Raw genomic sequence first — 19,363 nt, forward strand, 5'->3', positions numbered from 1 at the left:
TTTGATCACCAACCACATGTCCTGGCTCCGTGGACAGCGAGACGAGGAAGCTGTGAGCCCAGCATGAACCTTGTGCCTGAAACGTCTACCTCTGTGCTTGGGCTGCCTCCTCTGAGACCTCTGGGTGTGAATTTTCAGTGAGCTCAAGGCAGTGCACATGACAGCTGCTACAGTTTTCCATACTTAACTCTGAACGTACTATAGACTACCCATTTATATCCTGTTTGGTTTAGTTAAAATAGTAAATAAGTAGATGATTCCTGGTTATCTCAGACATTCCTGGAAATATTTATTATGATGTTGGTCTGGTTAACTCCAGCTCCTTGGAATCCCAATAAATAATCGCACAAATACAGGGAATTGTTGGGGAAGGAGAGGCTTGTTTGATAAATACATAAATGATGAGAAAACTAGTCAAAAGATAGTTTTTAGGATGTGTCATGGGATTAAGATAAATTTACTTGAATTTCCTGTAGTCTGACCTGCCATCTACAGTTAGCTAATGTTCATTGGGAATCAGGTGAATACCCTATTTTCCAAGAATTCTAGAAGGGTGGTTAAGAGTTTTTAGTATTATTTCTTTTTTTTTTTTTTCCCAATGAACAGTCTCTTATTCATCCTCCTCCTCCTCCTCCTCCTCCCCTCCTTCTTCCTTTTCATCTTGTTCATCTTCATCTTCCTCTTCCACCTTTTTCTGGGCAACTTTAGCAGGACCTTTTCTCCGTCAAACTTTCCTTTCAACTTATAGTCAGAAACATCCTTCTTATACTTTTCCTTCAGCTTTGCCGCCTTAGTGGTGTAAGGCTGCTTTTCACTGTCATTTAAGTTATTCCACATCTCACCCAGCTTTTTTGCCACGTCTCCAATAGAGATGCCAGGGTTTATGAATTTGATCTTGGGGTGGAATTCTGAACAGAGCAGGAAGAATCCAGACGGTGGCTTTTTCGGGGCATTAGGATCCTTCTTCTTGCCTCCCTTAGCTGGTCCATAATCCTTCATTTCCCAATGGTAGTGTACTTTAGCCACCTTTGCCATTTCATCAAATTTAGACTTCTGTTTCCCAGACATTGTCTTCTACCTCTCAGAGCACTTCTTGGAAAATTCTGCAAAATTGACAGAGACCGCTGGGCTCTTCTTCTTATGTTCTTTTCTGCACGTCTGCACAAAAAGGCATAAGCAGACATCTTGCCCTTTGGTTTCTTGGGGTCACTTTAGCCATCCTGACTGTATTGTTCCATAGTCTGGGCAGTGCTTATCTTAATAAGGCATGTTTCCTGCTTTCTTTCCTTTTCTTTTTTTTGTTTTTTGAGACAGAGTTTCGCTTTTGTCACCCTGGCTGGAGTGCAGTGGTGCCATCTCGGCTCACTGCAACCTTCACCTCCCAGGTTCAAGCGATTCTCCCACCTCAGCCTCCAGAGAAGTGGGAATTACAGGGGCCCGCCACCACGCCCAGCTATTTTTTTTTTTTTTTTTTTTTTTCAGTAGAGACTGGGTTTCGCCATGTTAGCCAGGCTGGCCTCCAACTCCTGACCTCAGGTGATCTGCCCGCCTCAGCCTCCCAAAGTGCTGGGATTACAGGCGTGAGCCACCACACTCAGCCTCCTACTTTCTTTTCTAAGTAATATTTTTTAGCCTTGTCTCCAATAAGAAATTTTTTTAGAAGGACATATGATTAAATCACTCATCCATTCCATGATGTTTTGACAACAAATTTACTTTTTTTTACACATATTTTCTTAATATTGCAGTAGACCTATAAGTAACAATGCTGGGCTTCTGTTTTGTTTTCTGTTGTTTTTACCCCAGGTTCTCCTCAAAATCTAAGTCTATGGACAAATCAGATGAAGAACTCCAGTTTCCCAAAGAGTTGATGGAGGACTGGAGCACCATGGAGGTGTGTGTGGACTGCAAGAAGTTCATTTCAGAAATCATCAGTTCAAGCCGGCGCAGTCTGGTGTTGGCCAACAAAAGGGCCCGATTGAAAAGGAAAACGCAGTCTTTCTACATGTCCTCGCCAGGCCCCTCGGAGTACTGCCCTTCGGAGAGGACGATCAGTGAGATCTGAGCCTCGTGCCTTTCAGCTGCTTTTGTGCTTAGAGTCAGCGTCCGTGCGCGAGAACACTGAGCCGGGCTGGCTCACCTTTCTGTGATTTTATTTAATGGGCTTGAATTTGCATTAGATCAGATTTTTGCTGCATCACATTGTTCCACAGACTGAATGCTGTGTTCGTGTCGATTGATGAAATGTGACAGGTCCGCCAATTGCTCGTTTGCACTGAGAGAGGACAACAGTTTGAAACTTACTTTTGTGTGTGTGTGGCTTTGGAAGCCAGTAACTACTTCCTTAGTTCAGTTCTTTACTGTTCCTCGAATAATCTCCTGACTAAGGCAAAAAAAAAAAAAAAAGCTTCTCCTACGAGAATCAGTCTAACAGAGATGCCGATGTCAGCACAGCCCTAAGCAGTAAGTCATATTGGCATTTCCACGTGACTGTGTTTCTATCCCGTGTACAGAGAGATCCAGAGCCCTACACTCCAGGACCTGGGGGCTCACAGCACAGAACCTAGAAGCACCTGCTGACACTCTTCAACTGATTTTTAAATGTTGTTGCTGGGAGATAAAAATTACATAAGGGACTTTATGCCTGCATTCTAGTGCAAAACATCTGAAGAGCTGTACACCCACAAGGGTGACTATTTCCCCTGAGTGTCCGTGTTGTCCCAGTGCCCTGGATCAGTGTCTCCTGAATGGATGACAGGTCTTCATTCTCTATCTTGAATATATTGTGGTTACTAATAGTTTTATAATGGAGGTCTAAGAATTAAAGTTGTGTGGGAGTTTCAGGACAAAGGAAGGGTAAAAGTTTGTCAAGAAGTTGAGTGTATTTTGGTTACCTATGAGAAGGGTTGTGACAGCATACAGTGGCAGCTGTTGGCCACGCTGCAGAAATGAGCTGGAGCTCATGCGTTTTCAACTACATTTTTCATAACTTTATAGTACATCCATCTTGAGTAAATTAAGCCACAATTTGGTACCTAGGGTCTCAAACTGAAATTTATTTTTGTAAATGAATTTTAAAAGAAAAAATATCTACTTCTTTTAAAGTTAGAAGAAAATTAACCTGCTGACAGGCAACATTTTTGGGGTGCTTTCTGCACTAGTTTTCCTTGTAAATGATTTGAGTGAGTAGGTTTGGTTTCTGACGAAAGTAGACTGGAGGGTAGCATTGTATGCCTCAAATGTCTCAGTGTGTTTGGCTCATACATGGGCTATACTTTATTATTTTGGTATGCTTACAAATGACCAACCAATCAAATTGTCATTAATGTTCAGAACATCTGTTAATGCACATGCACAATAATTTCCTGAAAGCCATAGGACATGTCTGTAGTCAGCACCACGATAGCACCGTTTCATGAAAGGCATGGCGGCTGCATTTCATACCACATCAAAATGCAGTAACATTTCTATACTAAATTAACAGTAATACCTCAGAACTGCTCCGGTAGTGGTTTTTAATGGATTGAAATTTACAGTTTAGTAAATGGCTTAAAATTACTTACAAAATAAACTTTACCAGTTGACTAAAATAATGCATGTTAACAGTTGGTCTGTATTTGCATGTAAAAGTGGGCCGCCAGAGAACTCTTAATGATTCCTTAAGTGTTTAAATTATTTTAGAGACTCCTGTTTAAGAGCTTTCAGAATTGTACTGGGTGAATCGCATTTATAAAACTTCCTAAGAGACTGTCTGAACCCTATGCTCCAGACAGTTAGGTGGGACTATAAACCTACCCCCTTCGGTGACCCCAGGCTTGAGTCTTTAAAATGACTACCCAGAAGGGCACAAGGGGGAGGGAAATGGTATTGTATATGTATATAAATATGCACCTAGGAGAATGTGCTTTTTAAAATGACTACTGTTTTTATTAAAACATAAGAAACTACACCCCCAAAATAAGACTTCCATTCACATTCACAAAGCAAACATCTAGTAGATGTCTTTCACTTCACTTTACGATAGTGTATTGGATGATTTGGGCATTACGATCACCTCTTACCACAGCACGGAACATACATTCTTCAACGGCATTAACGGAGTTTGCCAAGTGCATTAAAGAGGTCACATGGAGGGTACGTTCATATGAAACAATATGCAGAAAGTGTTGTAAGAAAGGGCACATGGCACAGTTAAAGTTGTAGAAATCAAATCACTATCATTTTTTGTTGCCAAAACAAAGTCTTAACATTTAACCCCCCTTTGTACCGCCCCCATCCACACTTCACCTAAGCTAGATAATTTCCACAGGGTAATTCACTAAGAGCTTGTGGAGCTTGGTTTTAAAATCCTTAGCCTGGTCTGACTTTAGGCATAGCTTCCAGTTCTTCCTTCCTTGTCCTGGTTTCTTGTTCAGCTTTTACTTTTAATCCAACAACAAAAGAAATGTCTGGCTGGTCTCAGCTAGAGTCTGATGTGTCTTAGAGCATGTGTGCGTATCTGAACCATCATCCTTGCTCTCATCTCAGCTCCCTCCAGGCCTGAGCACCGGTTCCTTTTGTCCCATACGTCATGAAGTCACACTGTTGGGAAACCTGTGCTTCCCTCTCCATGGCTTAACTCCCTGTCAGTGTCGGAGTGTATAAGAATGCTTGTAAATACAGTAATATATTTATTAATATTTGAAAGGCATTCATTCAGTGGACAGTGGGAATTAACTCTCCCAAGGCAAGTGAAAATGATTGATGGACATTGATTTAACAATCTTACTAGATTTTAATTCTTAAGGATTTCAAATGAAACCAGAAGGTGGTTGTGTAAGAGGCTTAAAATGATCTTATGTTTAAAGAGATTCTGTTATTAGCACCATGAACTCGTACTATGAAATTTTTAAGCCTTTTATTTTTCTAACTATATTAATATAGGACTGGATATTAGGTGTCATATAGGAAACACAAAAGTTGTTGCTGTTTGCTAAAGCAAAATAGCAGAAAATTTTGTATATGCAAAACTGTTGAAGGACCACAGAGAAATGTGTACTACTGACGGGGCTTTTACTAGGCTTCCTGCGTGTGTAAAACTCGAGGTATTGCTGGCATTCAGGATGACATGATGGTACTAAATGTTTTCCATTAAAGTCTTCTATTTTAAAATTTAGGGAAAAATAAAATGGCTTTCCATCAGACCTTCTGTGTTCAGTTGCTATCGTAAGATGGTGATGTCTTTTGGTAACTAGCTGTCAGAAATCACCTCGACTGGGAAGGCAGGGTACTTTTATCAGCAGCCTGTGATCTTTGAAGAAATACAGTCTAGGCCGGGCATGGTGGTTCACGCCTGTAATCCCAGCACTTTGGTGGGAGGCCGAGCAGATGGATCACCTGAGGTCAGGAGTTCAAGCGATTCTCGTGCCTCAGCCTCCCGAGTAGCTGGGATTACAAGTGCCCGCCACCACACCCAGCTAATTTTTGTATTTTTGTACATGGTGGCCAACATAGTGAAACCCCATCTCTACTAAAAATACAGAAATTAGCCAGGCATGGTGGTGTGCTCCTGTAATCCCAGCTACTGGAGAGGCTAAGGCACAAGAATCGCTTGAACCCGGCAGGTGGAGGTTGCAGTGAGCTGAGATCGTGCCACTGTACTCCAGCCTGGGTGACAGAGCAAGACTCCGTCTCAAAAAAAAAAAAAAGAAAAACAGTCTACAAGGACCGCACTGGAAAAATTAACATGTTGTCACCACAAGTGATAAGCAGCCATGAGTAGGAGAGTAAAATTACGTAAAGAGTACATAACATTTTATTATGTGTCACAAATATGGAGACAAATCCTGTGGGAGATGGATGAAGCTTTCTTTCACAGCTTCCTGGAGGCGTAATTGATAAAGCAGAAAAGCCTGCACAGCTCAATAAGCAGTAAGTCATATTGGCATTCCCACGTGACCATGTTTCTATCCCGTGTACAGAGACATCCAGAGCCCTACACGCCAGGACCTGGGGGCTCACCACACAGAACCTAGAAGCACCTGCTGACACTCTCCAACTGATTTTTAAATTATTGTTGCTTGGAAATAAAAAATACATAAGGGACTTTATGCCTGCATTCTAATGCAAAACATCTGAAGAGCTGTACACCTACAAGGGTGACTGTTTCCCCAGCCATGCACAGACGTGTCCCACCCCATCATGTGTGGCTTCGTGGCGCTTCACAGGTGCTGCATTTTTACAGTTTGTGGCAGCCCTGCAGCAGGCAAGTCAGTCGGCAGCATTTTTTCCAACAGCTTGTGCACACTTTGTGTCTCTGCATCACATTTTGGTAACTCTCCCAACATTTCAAGCTTTTTCATTATTACTGTATCTTTTATGGTGATCTGTGATCTTTGATGTTACTGTTGTAATTGTTTTGGGGAGCCATGACCTATGCCCATATAAGATGGTGAACTTAATCGATAAATGTTGTGTGTGTTCTGACTGTTCCCCCATCTCTCCTCCCCTCTCCTCAGGCTCCCCGTTCCCTGAGATACAATATTGAAATGAGGCCAAAAACCCTACAGTACAGTGGCTTCTAAGTGTTAAGTGAAAGAGTCGAAAGTCTCTCGCTTTAAATCAAAAGCTAGAAATGATTATGCTTAGTGAAGCAGGCATTCAGACGCTGAGATAGGCCCAAAGCTAGGCCTCTTGCACCAAACAGCCAAGCTGTGAATGCAAAGAAAAAGTTATTGAGGGAAATTACAAGTGCTACTCCAGTGAACAGTAATGATAAGAAAGCAAGCTGTGTGTGGTGCATGCCTGTAGTCCTAGCTCCTCAGGAGGCTGATGCAGGAGGATCGCTTGAGCCCAGGAGTTTGAGGCTGCAGTGAGCTATGATCACACCACTGGATTCTGTTCTAGGTGACAGAGAGAGACTCCATTTCTTTAAAAAAAAAAAAAAAAGCCAAACAGCCTTATTTCCTGATATGGAGAATGTTTGAGTGGTCTGGATAAAGATCAAACCAGTCACATTTCCTTAAGCCAAACCTAATCCAGAGCAAGGCCCTAACTCCAATTCTTTGAAGGCTGAGAGAGGTAAGGAGGTTGCAGAAGAAAATTTGAAAGCTTGCAGAGGTTGGTTCATGAAGTTTAAGGAAAGAAGCCATCTCCATAACATAAAGTGCAAGGTAAAGCAGCAAGTGCTGATGTAGAAGCTGCAGCAAGTTCTCCAGAAGATCTAGCTATGATCTTGAAAAAGGTGGCTACACTACACATTTGCAATGCAGATGAAACAGAAGATGCCATGTAGGACTTTCATAGCTAGAGAACAGTCAATGCCTGGCTTCCAGGCTTCAAAGGCTGACGCTCTTGTTAGAGACTAATGCAGCTGGTGACCTTAAGTTGAAGCCAATGCTCATTTACCATTCAGAAAATCCTAAGGCCCTTGAATCTGAAGCTAAATCTACTCTACCTATACCCTGCCAATGACTAACAAAGCCTCGACAGATGACAGCAGATTTGTTTAAAGCAAGGTTTACTGAATGTTTTAAGCCTACTGTTGAGACCTACTGCTCAGAAAAAAGGATTTCTTTCAAAATATTACTGCTCATTGACAATGCACCTGGTCACCCAAGAGGTCTGATGGAGATGTACAAGCAGACTTGTTTTCATGCCTGCTAACACAACATCCATTCTGTAGCCCATGGATCAAGGAGTAAGTTTTACTTTTACTTAAGAAATACACTTCATAAGGCTTTAGCTGTCACAGGCAGTGGTTCCTCTGATGGGTCTGGGCAAAGCACATTGAAAACCCTCTGGAAGGGATTCACCATTCTAGATGCCATTAAAAACATTGGTGATTCATGGAAGGAGGTCAGAATGCAACATTAACAGGAGTTTGGAAGAAGTTCATTCCAAGACTTCAGTACAGGAAGTAACTGCAGATGGGGTAGAACTAGCAAGTGAACTAGAATTAGACATGGAGCCTGAGGATGTGACTGAATTACTGCAGTCTCATGAGAAAACGTAAATTACTGAGGCATTGGTTCTTGTGAATGAGCAATGTGGTTTTTTAAGAGGAAATCTACCAGTGAAGATGCTGTGAACATTGTTTAAGTGATCAAAGATTTACAGTAGTGCATACTTAGTTGATAAAGCAGCAGCAAGGTTTGAGAAGATTGACTCAGATTTTGAAAGTAATTCTACTGTGGGGTAACATGCTATCAAACACCACTGCATGGTACAGAGAAATTTTTCATGAAAGGAAAATGCAGTTGATGCAGCAAACTTCATTGTTTTGTAGAATGTGTCCCTCAACAGACATATTCCTAAAATAGGAGCAAAGTTCTTGTGTTTTTATGTTAACTAAGAATGCATGGTTTACCTTCTAAATATCTTACATATTACATAAAGTTGAGTTTTATATTAATCCATTTACATAAGCTGTTCCCTCAGTTGCCAGACATTTCTTAGGAGCCCCTTCCTCTGAAGTTCCTCTGTGATATGTGTATGTCAAGATACTTGTGTGTATGTGTCCAACTCATAATCCACATGTCCAGTGACTAAGTCCAAGTCATAATCTTTGACTCATGCTTCCTGTATTGCAGATAGACAAAGAATTTGGATACCATAAGTAGGAAAAGCTTTGGGTAACACATATTTAACTTTTTTCTTACCAGCTCCAGTTGAGGAAAAGATGTACAGTTGTAAATCATAGTCTACAATTTCATAAAGAAAACTACCTTTACGAAAGGGCTTGATTGCCCACGTGAGTTATTTAAAGACTCCTTGGCCAGGCATGGTGGCTCATGCTTGTAATCCCAACATTTTGGAGGCCAAGGCGAGTGGATCAGGAGTTCCAGACCAGCCTGCGCAACATGGTGAAACCCCGTCTCTACTAAAAATACAAAAAATTAGCCTGGCGTGGGGGTGGGCACCTGTAATCCCAGCTACTCAGGAGACTGAGGCAGGAGAATCGCTTGAACCCGGGAGGTGGAAGTTGTAGTGAGCTGAGATCATGCCACTGCACTCCAGCCTGAGCAACAAGAGAGAAACCCAGTCTCAAATAAATAAAGACTCCTGATATCGCTGCAGAATGTCCATGTGCTCGCACCAGGCACACGCACACACACCTTGATTATAATGCTAATAAAAGGCGTGGTGCTTCCCTCCTATTAGCCAAAGGCATGCGAAACCTCTCCCTTTGCCCACCCAAAAAAGTTTCAAGAGCTAAGACCTTAATATGAAACTCTAGGCTGGGCACAGTGGCTCATGCCTGTAATCCCAGCACTTTGGGAGGCCGAGGTGAGAGGACTGCTTGAATCCAAGAGTCGAAGACCAGCCTGGGTAATATGGCGAGACCCGCATCTCAAAAAAAAAAAAAAAAAAAGCCTCTGCCTACACGAATCAAAAGTTCAGATGCAGGCTGGGCGCGGTGCCTCACGCCTGTAATCCCAGCACTCTGGGAGACTGAGGCGGGTAGATCACTTGAGGTCAGGAGTTCAAGACCAACCTGGCCAACATGAGGAAACCCCATCTCTACTAAAAATACAAAAATTAGCTTGGCATGGTGGCGCACACCTGTAGTCCCAGCTACTCAGAAAGCTAAGGCAGGAGAATCGTTTGAACCTGGGAGGCCGAGGTTGCTGTGAGCCGAGATTGCGCCACTGTACTCCAGCCTGGGTGGAAAAAAAAAAGCTCAGATGCAGTTACCTGGAGGACTGAATTTTCACTACTATTCCAGCTCATCTTGTTAACATACACATGGTGTCTAACATGTTAGCCATTGCCGTGCAGGGCACTGCAGCTGTGCTCCTGATATTGGTGGCTGCCTCGGAGCCCGTTTGATGGAAGCAGTGACAGCAAGCGCTCCAGAACTGACAGGACAGCGCCCCGGAAATGTGGGGCATCTGGAAGTTTATGTCCTCAGGACTTGAGAGCTGAAGAAGCATCTGCGTGTTTGACACAGCTTAGTGTTCAGATTTCTTTTGGCACCAAGAGGGCCAGACACTGTGGGTCCCGTGCTGGGAATGGTCACAGCTGCTGCAACGAGGCAGGTTGTCTGTGAATTGAGGGCATGCAGCTCACTTGAAGCTTGCCCGTCTTGTATACATTCTTCTTTGCCTTGGGGCTCCCTTCTGACAGCATCTGTTGTCCCTGATCTGCCTCCATCCCTAACCCCCTTCCCTAGGGTGACAGCAGAAAGCTTCACATCCCAATTCCTCCCAGCAGCAAGAGTTTTTAGGAGAATAGAAAGCCAAAGATGAGGATTTCTGCAGCTCTAACCTGAACCTCAGGCTCCTGAGCAGACACTCTGTGGAGCCTCTAGGGAATAGTGTGGCAGAGGAGGGAGAGACAGCCCACGTCTGCACAAGAGAGCCTTCCGAGCAATGCAGCTTCTACAGAAAACAGTCACTCCTCTTTTTTTTTTGAGACGGAGTTTCGCATTTGTTGCCTAGGCTGGAGTGCAATGGCGCGATCTAGGCTCACTGCTACTTCCGCCTCCCCATGCACCACCCCCCCCCCACCCCGCCCTCCAGTTCAAGTGATTCTCCTGCCTCAGCCTCCCAAGTAGCTGGGGACTACAGGCGCCTGCCACCATGCCCGGCTAATTTTGTATAAAGAGATGGGGTTTCTCCATGTTGGTCAGGCTGGTCTCAAACTCCCAACCTCAGGTGATCCGCCCGCCTCAGCCTCCCAAAGTGCTGGGATTACAGGCGTGAGCCACTATGCCCACCCAGTCACTTCTTTTTCTAAGAGAGAGGGTCTCACTCTCACCCCAGGCTGGAGTGCAGTGGTGCAGTGGTGCAAAGCTGTCACTGAAGCCTTGAGCTCCTGGGCTCAAGTGATCCTCCCTCATCAGCCTCCTAAGTAGCTGGGACTACAGGTGCATGCCATCATGCCTGGCTAACTTTAAAAAAAAAAAAAAATGTAGCGACAGGGGTCTCCCTATGTTGCCCAGGCTGGTCTGGAACTCCTGAGCTCAAGTGATCCACCCACTTCAGCCACCCAAAGTGCTGGAATTACAGGTGTGAGCCACCATGCCTGGCCACTATCTGTGTGTGCTTTTGTTTGTTTGTTTTTGTTTTTTGAGATGGAGTCTCGCTCTGTCACCCAGGCTGAGTGCAGTGGCACAATCTGGGTTCACTGTACCTTCCACCTCCTGGGTTCAAGCAATTCTCCCACTTCAGCCTTCTGAGTGGCTGGGACTACAGGCACACACCATCAATGCCCAGCTAATTTTTGTATTTTTACTAGAGATTGGGTTTTGCCATATTGGCCAGGCTGGTCTTGAACTCCTGAGCTCAAGTGATCTGCCCACCTCGGCCTCCCAAAATGCTAGGATTACAGGCATGAGCTACCGTGCCAGGCCTTAAAGTGATAAAACTTTCATCTTGGATATCTCAAAGGGAAAAGAAGCCTAAGAATTCAGCTTGCCCACCAAGGGGAACAAGACTTGAGAGAAGAAGCCACTAGGAGGGCATCCACCACAATCTCAAGGTTGCTGCAGAAGGCAGATGCACAGAATATCGGCTTGGGCCAGGGGATCTGGGTGTCACTGGTTGGACACTGCTCTAGGTGCAGCAGCTGCAGTGAGGGATGCCTCTCTACTCCAAAGTAATACTCAACTAGCAAAATGGCTTTTTCAGGACCCGGAACCTTTTGTCCTGATGACTGAAAAAAACTAGTCTGTAATTAGCAAAGTAGATTATTTCTCAACAATACCTAGTTTTCAAGTATCTGGAATGGTTCTAACTAAACTGTGCTCCAGCGTGGCAACAAAACAGCCACCTAACACTGGGACAGCTCCTGAGCATTTATGGATTTGTCTCTTCGATTTTAAAGCAAGAGTGTGCCAGGCGCAATGGCTCACGCCTGTAATCCCAGCACTTTGGGAGGAGGAGGGCAGATCATCTGAGGTCAGGAGTTCGAGACCAGCCTGACAAACACGGAGAAACCCTGTCTCTACTAAAAATACAAAATTAGCCAGGCGTGGTGGCGCATGCCTGTAATCCCAGCTACTGGGGAGGCTGAGGCAGGAGAATCGCTTGAACCCAGGAGGCGGAGGTTGTGGTGAGCTGAGATCGTACCATTGCACTCTAGCCTGGGCAACAAGAGCGAAACTCCGTCTCAGAAAAAATAAATAAATGAAATAAAGCAAGAGTGTTAGACTAGGTGTTCTCTAAGGTCACTTTCAATTAGGAGAGAGATTCAGGATACTGTGTGAACAACCAGTACTGCACAGGCATCAACAAGTAGACACTTGAAGCCTGAGCCAGTGTGACTTGAGAAACAGCGTGTAATCCAAGCCAGCCCTTCACTAAAGTGAAGTGTGAAATGACTGATACTTTCTACGCATTGTTTCTGTGTTGATGACAAACCTGATTATGAATATTACATGAAAGCAAGGAAAGTGCAAAATGATGCACTTATTCGAAACTGGAGGCAAAGGCAAATTCAGTTTTACTGGTTGCTATAAAGAACCTGGCTGCATCTCTCAAAATTAAAAAGAAAAACCTCAGAAAGATGAGTTGACCATTTTAAAAAGGGACACAGCCCCTTACATCAGCCGTTTGGTTTTAGTACCAGTGGTTCATCTCTGGATCCTGTTGGAGGGAAAGACCTTATCTGCCTTGGCCATAGCAGGCACCTGGTGTTTTTGTTCCCACAGCGTAGTGCACGCTTCCTATTGGAGATGTAAAGAGAAGCCAGTGACTGTCGGGTGCGCGCACACAGCAGGCCCTTCTCCTCCACTTGGCGTATGTGGCAACCCTAGTTGTGCTAAAAGGAAACACAAGTAAAGACAACTCTTGTTCTCCAGCTTGGTCAAGGATAGTGAGCACCGCTGCAGGTAGTCCCTGAGATATGCACCTCCATGTATATTAATGAGATCCCAGCAGGGAGACTTGGCGCTCTGGCCCTCAGTGCCAAAGTCTCCATCGCTGCCTGAACTCCTCACTAAATTTGATCTCTATGGCCCGCTTTTATTTAGAGCTGATAAGACACACGGCCACCCTTCGGCAGGAATCGCCCACAACCTCTCACCTGACAGGCCGTCTCAGCTCTGTTTAAATGTGTCTAGGACAAAGCAGAGCTGATGCTCTGCGAAGTTCCGTCTTTGAATAGGTCAAAGAGTTGGGAGTTGTGCCCTCGTGTCACTTCCTCCCATTGCTGACGCGCTGGTGCTGCCCACGGGGCTCTGCAGAGCACGCCTGCTCCCCGCCAAGTGGCTCCCTCACGTCGCCTCTTCCTTCCCTCTCCTCCCTGCAACGCGCCCCACTACTTACAGCTTCTGCATTTTATTTTTTCCATTGTACACCTAACATTCTACTACATTGTTCCATGAACACAGGCATCTTTATCAGATTGCTTCACTTCCCGTATCCCCAGCTTCTGAAAATAATTCCTGGCATGTTAACAGGTGCTTAATAACTGTGGAGGGAATTACTGACTGAATGAGCAGGCTTAATACGGACATGAGAATAAGTGATAAATACAAAGATGGAACCATCAATATGTCTTCAACTGACATGCTGTGTTAACTGTGCAGTTCAACAGATAAATGCAACATACAGCCCCGTGTCTTTAAGTCAGGAGTACAATTCTAAGTCAACAAATTACTGCAGCCCTAATAGCTCATTAGAATAGAGAAGGCCAAGTCAGCAGCTCATGCTGTGAGCATGGTTGACTTGCGCCAGTCTGGGCTTTCTACCTCCCGCTTGAAAATGCCACTCGTCACACATTCCTCTTAGCTCTACCCACCACTAGAACCCAAGTCGGGTGACCTGCACAGCCCTGCCTCCCAACCTGGCTTTTCCCATTAACCAACTGATGTGCAGAAGAACAGGGATCCTGAAGATCTCTCATCAAAGCTGCTTTATGAATGCAAAGGGATTTATTAGTACAAAGCTTGTACTCATTAATTTTTTACTACTTGCCTCTTTTGAGTGTGGTAGTTAACTCTTAAGAGTAATCATACGGCCGGGCGCGGTGGCTCACGCCTGTAATTCCAGCACTTTGGGAGGCCGAGGAGGGTGGATCACAAGGTCAGGAGATCGAGACCATCCTGGCTAACATGGTGAAACCCCGTCTCTACTAAAAATACAAAAAAATTAGCCGGGCGTGGCAGTGTGTGCCTGTAGTCCCAGCTGCTGGGGAGGCTGAGGCAGGATAATGGCATGAACCTGGCAGGCGGAGCTTGCAGTGAGCCGAGATCGCACCACTGCACTCTAGCCTGGGCGACAGAGTGAGACTCCATCTCAAAAAAAAGAGTAATCATACAAGTTTTATTATTGCATGGCAAAAGAAAGAAACAGAGTGAAGAGACAGCCTGCAGAATGGGAGAAAAAGCAGGGGACTAAGATCCAGAGTTTACATGGAACTCAGCGATAACAGCAAAATAGCCCAATAATAAGGTAGGCAAAGGACATGAATAGACATTTTTCAAAAGAAGACATACAAATGGCCAACAAGCATATTTTATTTTTTAATTTATTTTCTTTTTTATTGAGACAGGGCCTCACTCCCGTCGCCCAGGCTGGAGTGCAGTGACACAATCACGGCTCACTGCAGTGTTGACTTCCTGGGCTCAGGTGATCCTCCCGCTACCACCTCCGAAGCAGCTGGGACCACAGAGGTGCACCACCACGCCCGGCTCATTTTTTGTGTTCCTAGTAGAGATGGGGTTTCGCCACCTTGCCCAGGCTGGTCTCAACTCCTGGGCTCAAGCAATGTGCTCGCCTCGGCCTCCTAAAGTGCTGGGATTGCAGGCCTGAGCCACTGCACCCAGCCCAACCAGCATACTTTAAAATGCTCAACATTGGCCAGGCGCTGTGGCTCATGCCTGTAATCCCAGCACTTTGGGAGGCCAAGGGGGGCAGATTATGAGGTCAGGAGTTCGGGACCAGCCTGGCCAACATGGTGAAGCCCCGTCTCCACTAAAAATACAAAAAATAGCTGGGCATAGTGGCAGGCGCCTGTAATCCCAGCTACTTGGGAGGCTGAGGCAGGAGAATCGTTTGAACACGGGAGGCGGAAGTTGCAGTGAGCTGAGATCACGACACTGGACTCCAGCCTGGGTGATAAGGCAAGACTCCATCTCAAAGGAATAAAAAATAAATAAAATGCTCAACATCACTATCATCAAGGAAATGCACATTAAAACTGCCGTGAGATACTATCTCAAGCTAGTCAAAATTGCTATCATTGAAAAGTCAAAAAAAGTATAGACATTGACAAGGATGTGGAGAAAAGGGAATGCTTATATACTGTTGGTTGGAATGCAAATCAGTACAACCTCTGTGGAAAACAGTATGGAGTTTTCTGGTTTCTTTTGTTTTAGCTTTTTTGAGATAGGGTCTCACTCTCTTGCCCAGGCTGGAGTGCAGTGGTTTGACCATGGATCACTGCAGCCTCGAACTCCTGGATCAGGTGATCCTTCCACATCAGCCTCCTGAGTAGCTGGGACTACAGGCACACATCACCATACAATGCGGAAGGTGTAAGTAGTGGGACGTGTCGCAGGGAGGAGAGGGAAGGAAGAGGCGACATGAGGGAGCCACTTGGCAGGGGGAGCAGGCGTGCTCTGCAGAGCCCCGTGGGCAGCACCAGCGAGTCAGCAATGGGAGGAAGTGACATGAGGGCACAACTCTCTCTCCAGCTAATTTTTGATCCCGCAATCCCACCTCTGGATATCTACACAAAGGAAAATAATTCATAAAAATACCTGCAATTTTGTTTATCGTAGCACTATTCACAATGGCAGGGACATAATCAACCTGAAAGTACATGGGTGGACGAAGGGCTAAAGAACACATGGTATATGCTCAATGGAAGACTCCGAGGGTGAGAGGGAGGTGAGGAGTGAGAAATTACTTAATGTGTAATGTGCACTATTTGGGTGATGGGTACACTAAAAGCCCAGACTCCACTACGTGACAGATCCATGTATCAAAACTGCATTTGGCGGGGCGCGGTGGAATCATGCCTGTAATCCCAGCACTTTGGGAGGCCAAGGCTGGGCGGATCACCTGAGGTCAGGAGTTCTAGACCAGCCTGGCCAATATGGTGAAACTCCATCTCTACTAAAAATACAAAAATTAGCCTGGCATGGTGGCAGACACCTGTAATCCCAGCTACTTGGGAGACTGAGGCAGGAGAATCGCTTGAACCTGGGAGGCAGAGGTTGCAGTGAGCCGAGATCATGTCACTGCCCTCCAGCCTGGGTGACAGAGTGAGACTCCGTCTCAAAACAAGACAAAACAAAAAATTTCCACAGAGTTTGTACTAATTTGCATTCGTACCCCTTAAATTTAAACAAAAATGAGTGTTAAAGTTTGATTAACGATTTTATACCAGTTAGGCTGAAGTAAATATTAAACTTTCAAATGTGTCATATTAAGATAATTTGGCCAATAATAAAATAAGGAAAAATATGAAAATAAACTTTATGACATTATTCTATGCTTATGTTACTATTAATACATAGTTTTAGAAACTTTGCTTTTCAGTAGCTGACCACTGCCAGTTTTCCAGGGCTTACTGTACACAAGCATCCTGCTCAGCATCCCATTCTCTCCTCCCACACTCAACTCTCACACAGATGCTATTAACGGCCTCTTTTACAGATGCAAAACTTGGGAATAATAACGTAGTCATTTGCTTAAGGTGAAACCACTAGCCCGGCATCAAGCTGAGGCTGCAGCTGCCCTCGGGCCGCCTTCGGGCAGCTCTGACTCCAGGCGGTTCTCCAGTCACCAAAGCCCTTAGAGAAGACCCAGGACCATGAGCGCAAAAGCAGGACATCTGCCTTGGCACGGAAGAACTTTGAGCCCAGGCTGGTCAAATACATATGCAAACAGTTTAAAAGAATAGTTCAAGGCACCATAAATCTCTAGGAATTGATGGTGATGGTGGGCTGTGGCGCTGTGGGCCGGCGCCGGAGGGACAGCTCCGCAGAAGATCTGAGGTTGGGCTCAGAGAGGCCACCGCTGCCCGCCTGCATCAGTCACCCGTGCCGGTGCCTCGGCCTTGCTTTTGACCTTTTTCAGAAAGTGATGAGAACCCTCCCTAGCTTTCTAATCAAGGGACTTTATGAGAGGAATATTTTTGGAGCAGTGTAAGAAGTGGGACAGCATGAGCGAAAGGCCAGACAGAAGATGACTGTGAGACAAGTACGAGGCGGTGCGTTCACTGCCTGCATAACAGACGACCCCGGGCTCTGCAGGAGGTGATGAGCATTTACGGGAGCAGCTCTGGCGGGGGATCTCAGCCTGGGCCTCGCACGAGGTGGCAGTGGAGATGGCAGCTGGACCCGCAGCCTCCGGGGGCTGCACCCGGGCTGGAGGATGGCGTCCGCGGTGGCCACCGTGAGGGCCCCTCCAGTGTCCTCCAAGCCTGGCGGAGTGACCATGTGCGGGCCGGCCGGGCTCGCGCCACGCATCTCCGGACTCGGCCTCCCCTCAGCCCCCAAGCCCCGCGGCCCGGCCTCCGCAGCGGGCACGCGACAAGCAGGCAAGGTCACAGAGTGGCAACGCCAGGGACGAGTATGCGGAGCAGAGCGGGGCGGGGAAACCCAGAACTCAGCCTAGATGCTGGAGGAAGGTGCGATGTCCAAACAGCCCCGAGGGAAAAGGCAGGAGGAAGACGTCGGCCGGGACCCGGGCTTTGTGTTTGGGAAATGGGAGCAGCACTTATTAGAAATGGGGAAGGACAGCCGTGTGGCGGGAGGAGCAAGCCCGTTTTCTGTCTGTCCACGGGAGATGCAGGGGCGCCTCTAAGAGAGGCTGCAGCCCCAAGCGGTGGCACGCACCTGTGGTCCCAGCATTTGGGGACAAGGCTGAGGTGCAAGGATGGCTTGAACCCAGGAGTTTGAGACCAGCCAAGGCAACATAGTGAGACCCCGTCTCTTAAAAAAAATAATAATAATACTGGCTGGGCGCGGTGGCTCACACCTGTAATCCCAGCACTTTGGGAGGCCAAGGCAGGCGGATCACGAGGTCAGGAGATAGACAGCATCCTGGCTAACATGGTGAAGCCCCATCTCTACTGAAAAAAAACACAAAAAATTAGCCGGGCGTGGTGGCGGGCGCCTGTAGTCCCAGCTACTTGGGAGGCTGAGGCAGGAGAATGGCATAAACCCGGGAGGCGGAGCTTGCAGTGAGCCAAGATGGCGCCACTGCACTTCAGCCTGGGCGACAGAGCGAGACTCCGTCTCAAAAAAGAAAAAAAACAAAAATTAGGTGGCGCGGGCCTGTGGTCTCAGCTACTCAGGAGGCTGAGGCGGAAGAATCACCTAATCCCAGGAGGCGGAAGCCGCGAGCTACTGCACTCCAGAGCGAGACTATGCCTCAAAAAAATAATAATAAAAATAAAGACGACTGAGGCCGACAGGCAGCAAGTGCACTGCGGTTCCTGCTGGTGAGAGTCCTGGACCCTGCGCATGAGCAGCACTGGGTGTCCTCAGGGCCACGGCCCGTGGGCTTCGATGGGAGCAGTAGGCCGCCCGAGGGGTCGTTTCTTCCCAGTGCCGGGCCCGCCAGCACGGGTGCGGCGCCGCTTTCGGTGCCCCACAAACACTGCTTGGCCACTGAGGCCAAGGCCGAGCCCTGCGCAGTTTTCCCAAACGAACTGCCTGCTGCCTTATCGGACCACACTCACCTCCGTGCAGATGCACATTCCACAGACAGAGCTGCATGTCCGCACTGAGTCCGTTTCTGGCCGGCGGGGCAGGGCGGCCTCTGGCTGCCGTTCGGTCGCACTGGAACCGCCTGCTCTCCTCTTCCCCTTCTCACCGCTGCGCTTGACTCCTTTTCAAAACAAAGAATGAACCTATTTCCAACCAACACGGAAGTTACGAAGACAACTTTACACTAATGAAAATCAATTACTACTACTTTCTCGGTTTAAGAACTGACCACCTCAAGAAACACTTCTTAAAATTTATATATATTGGAGAGCATAGAATAACCACAACGCACGCAGGTGCTTGTTTTAACCCCACTTTGGTCACCAAAGTTTTGAAGTGGCTGGAGTCTGACATTTACAACTTTCCTCGCCTAAAAAATGTGATCGTCCCACCAAAATACGCAGGGACCTCTGCGTGCCCCAGCCAGTGTGCGCCCTTTTCTCTCCATCCCTGCTTCAGAGATGGTTTCCAGATCCCACGTTTCCTTGTTTCCATCTAGAGCAGAACCACCGGGTGACAAGTTCTAGACCATTCCCACTGGGACATTACAGAGTTGCTGCGGGAGCAAGATGGGTCACTCAAGGGCGCTGCGTGCCGGGAAGGGCGGCGCAGGGACAGCGCACCAGCACCCTGGCCAGAGGCCCCGCTGCCTTCAGGACTGGGGAGGCAGGCGCCGCACAGCTCCACTCAAGATGACGCTGCTTAAACGCAGAA

At 46.6% G+C, this 19,363-nt stretch overlaps 1 protein-coding gene and 1 pseudogene across 11 annotated transcripts in view; one reads left to right on the forward strand and one right to left on the reverse strand.

Moving 5' to 3' along the window:
- Positions 1-5,183, forward strand: part of SPIRE1 (spire type actin nucleation factor 1) — a 208,158-nt gene extending 202,975 nt beyond the window's left edge. For all 11 annotated transcript variants that reach the window (XM_054460268.2, XM_054460274.2, XM_063653367.1 and 8 more), the window contains one exon: positions 1,807-5,183. In XM_054460268.2, the coding sequence (XP_054316243.1) occupies positions 1,807-2,065 (259 nt within the window). In that variant the 3' untranslated portion in view covers positions 2,066-5,183. The remainder of the gene's footprint in view (positions 1-1,806) is intronic.
- On the reverse strand, positions 611-19,247 carry LOC129018956 (high mobility group protein B3-like; annotated as a pseudogene).
- Positions 19,248-19,363: the final 116 nt, after the last annotated feature.

This window comes from Pongo pygmaeus, chromosome 17 (genome assembly GCF_028885625.2).
Source record: "Pongo pygmaeus isolate AG05252 chromosome 17, NHGRI_mPonPyg2-v2.0_pri, whole genome shotgun sequence".
NCBI classification, from domain to species: domain Eukaryota; kingdom Metazoa; phylum Chordata; class Mammalia; order Primates; family Hominidae; genus Pongo; species Pongo pygmaeus.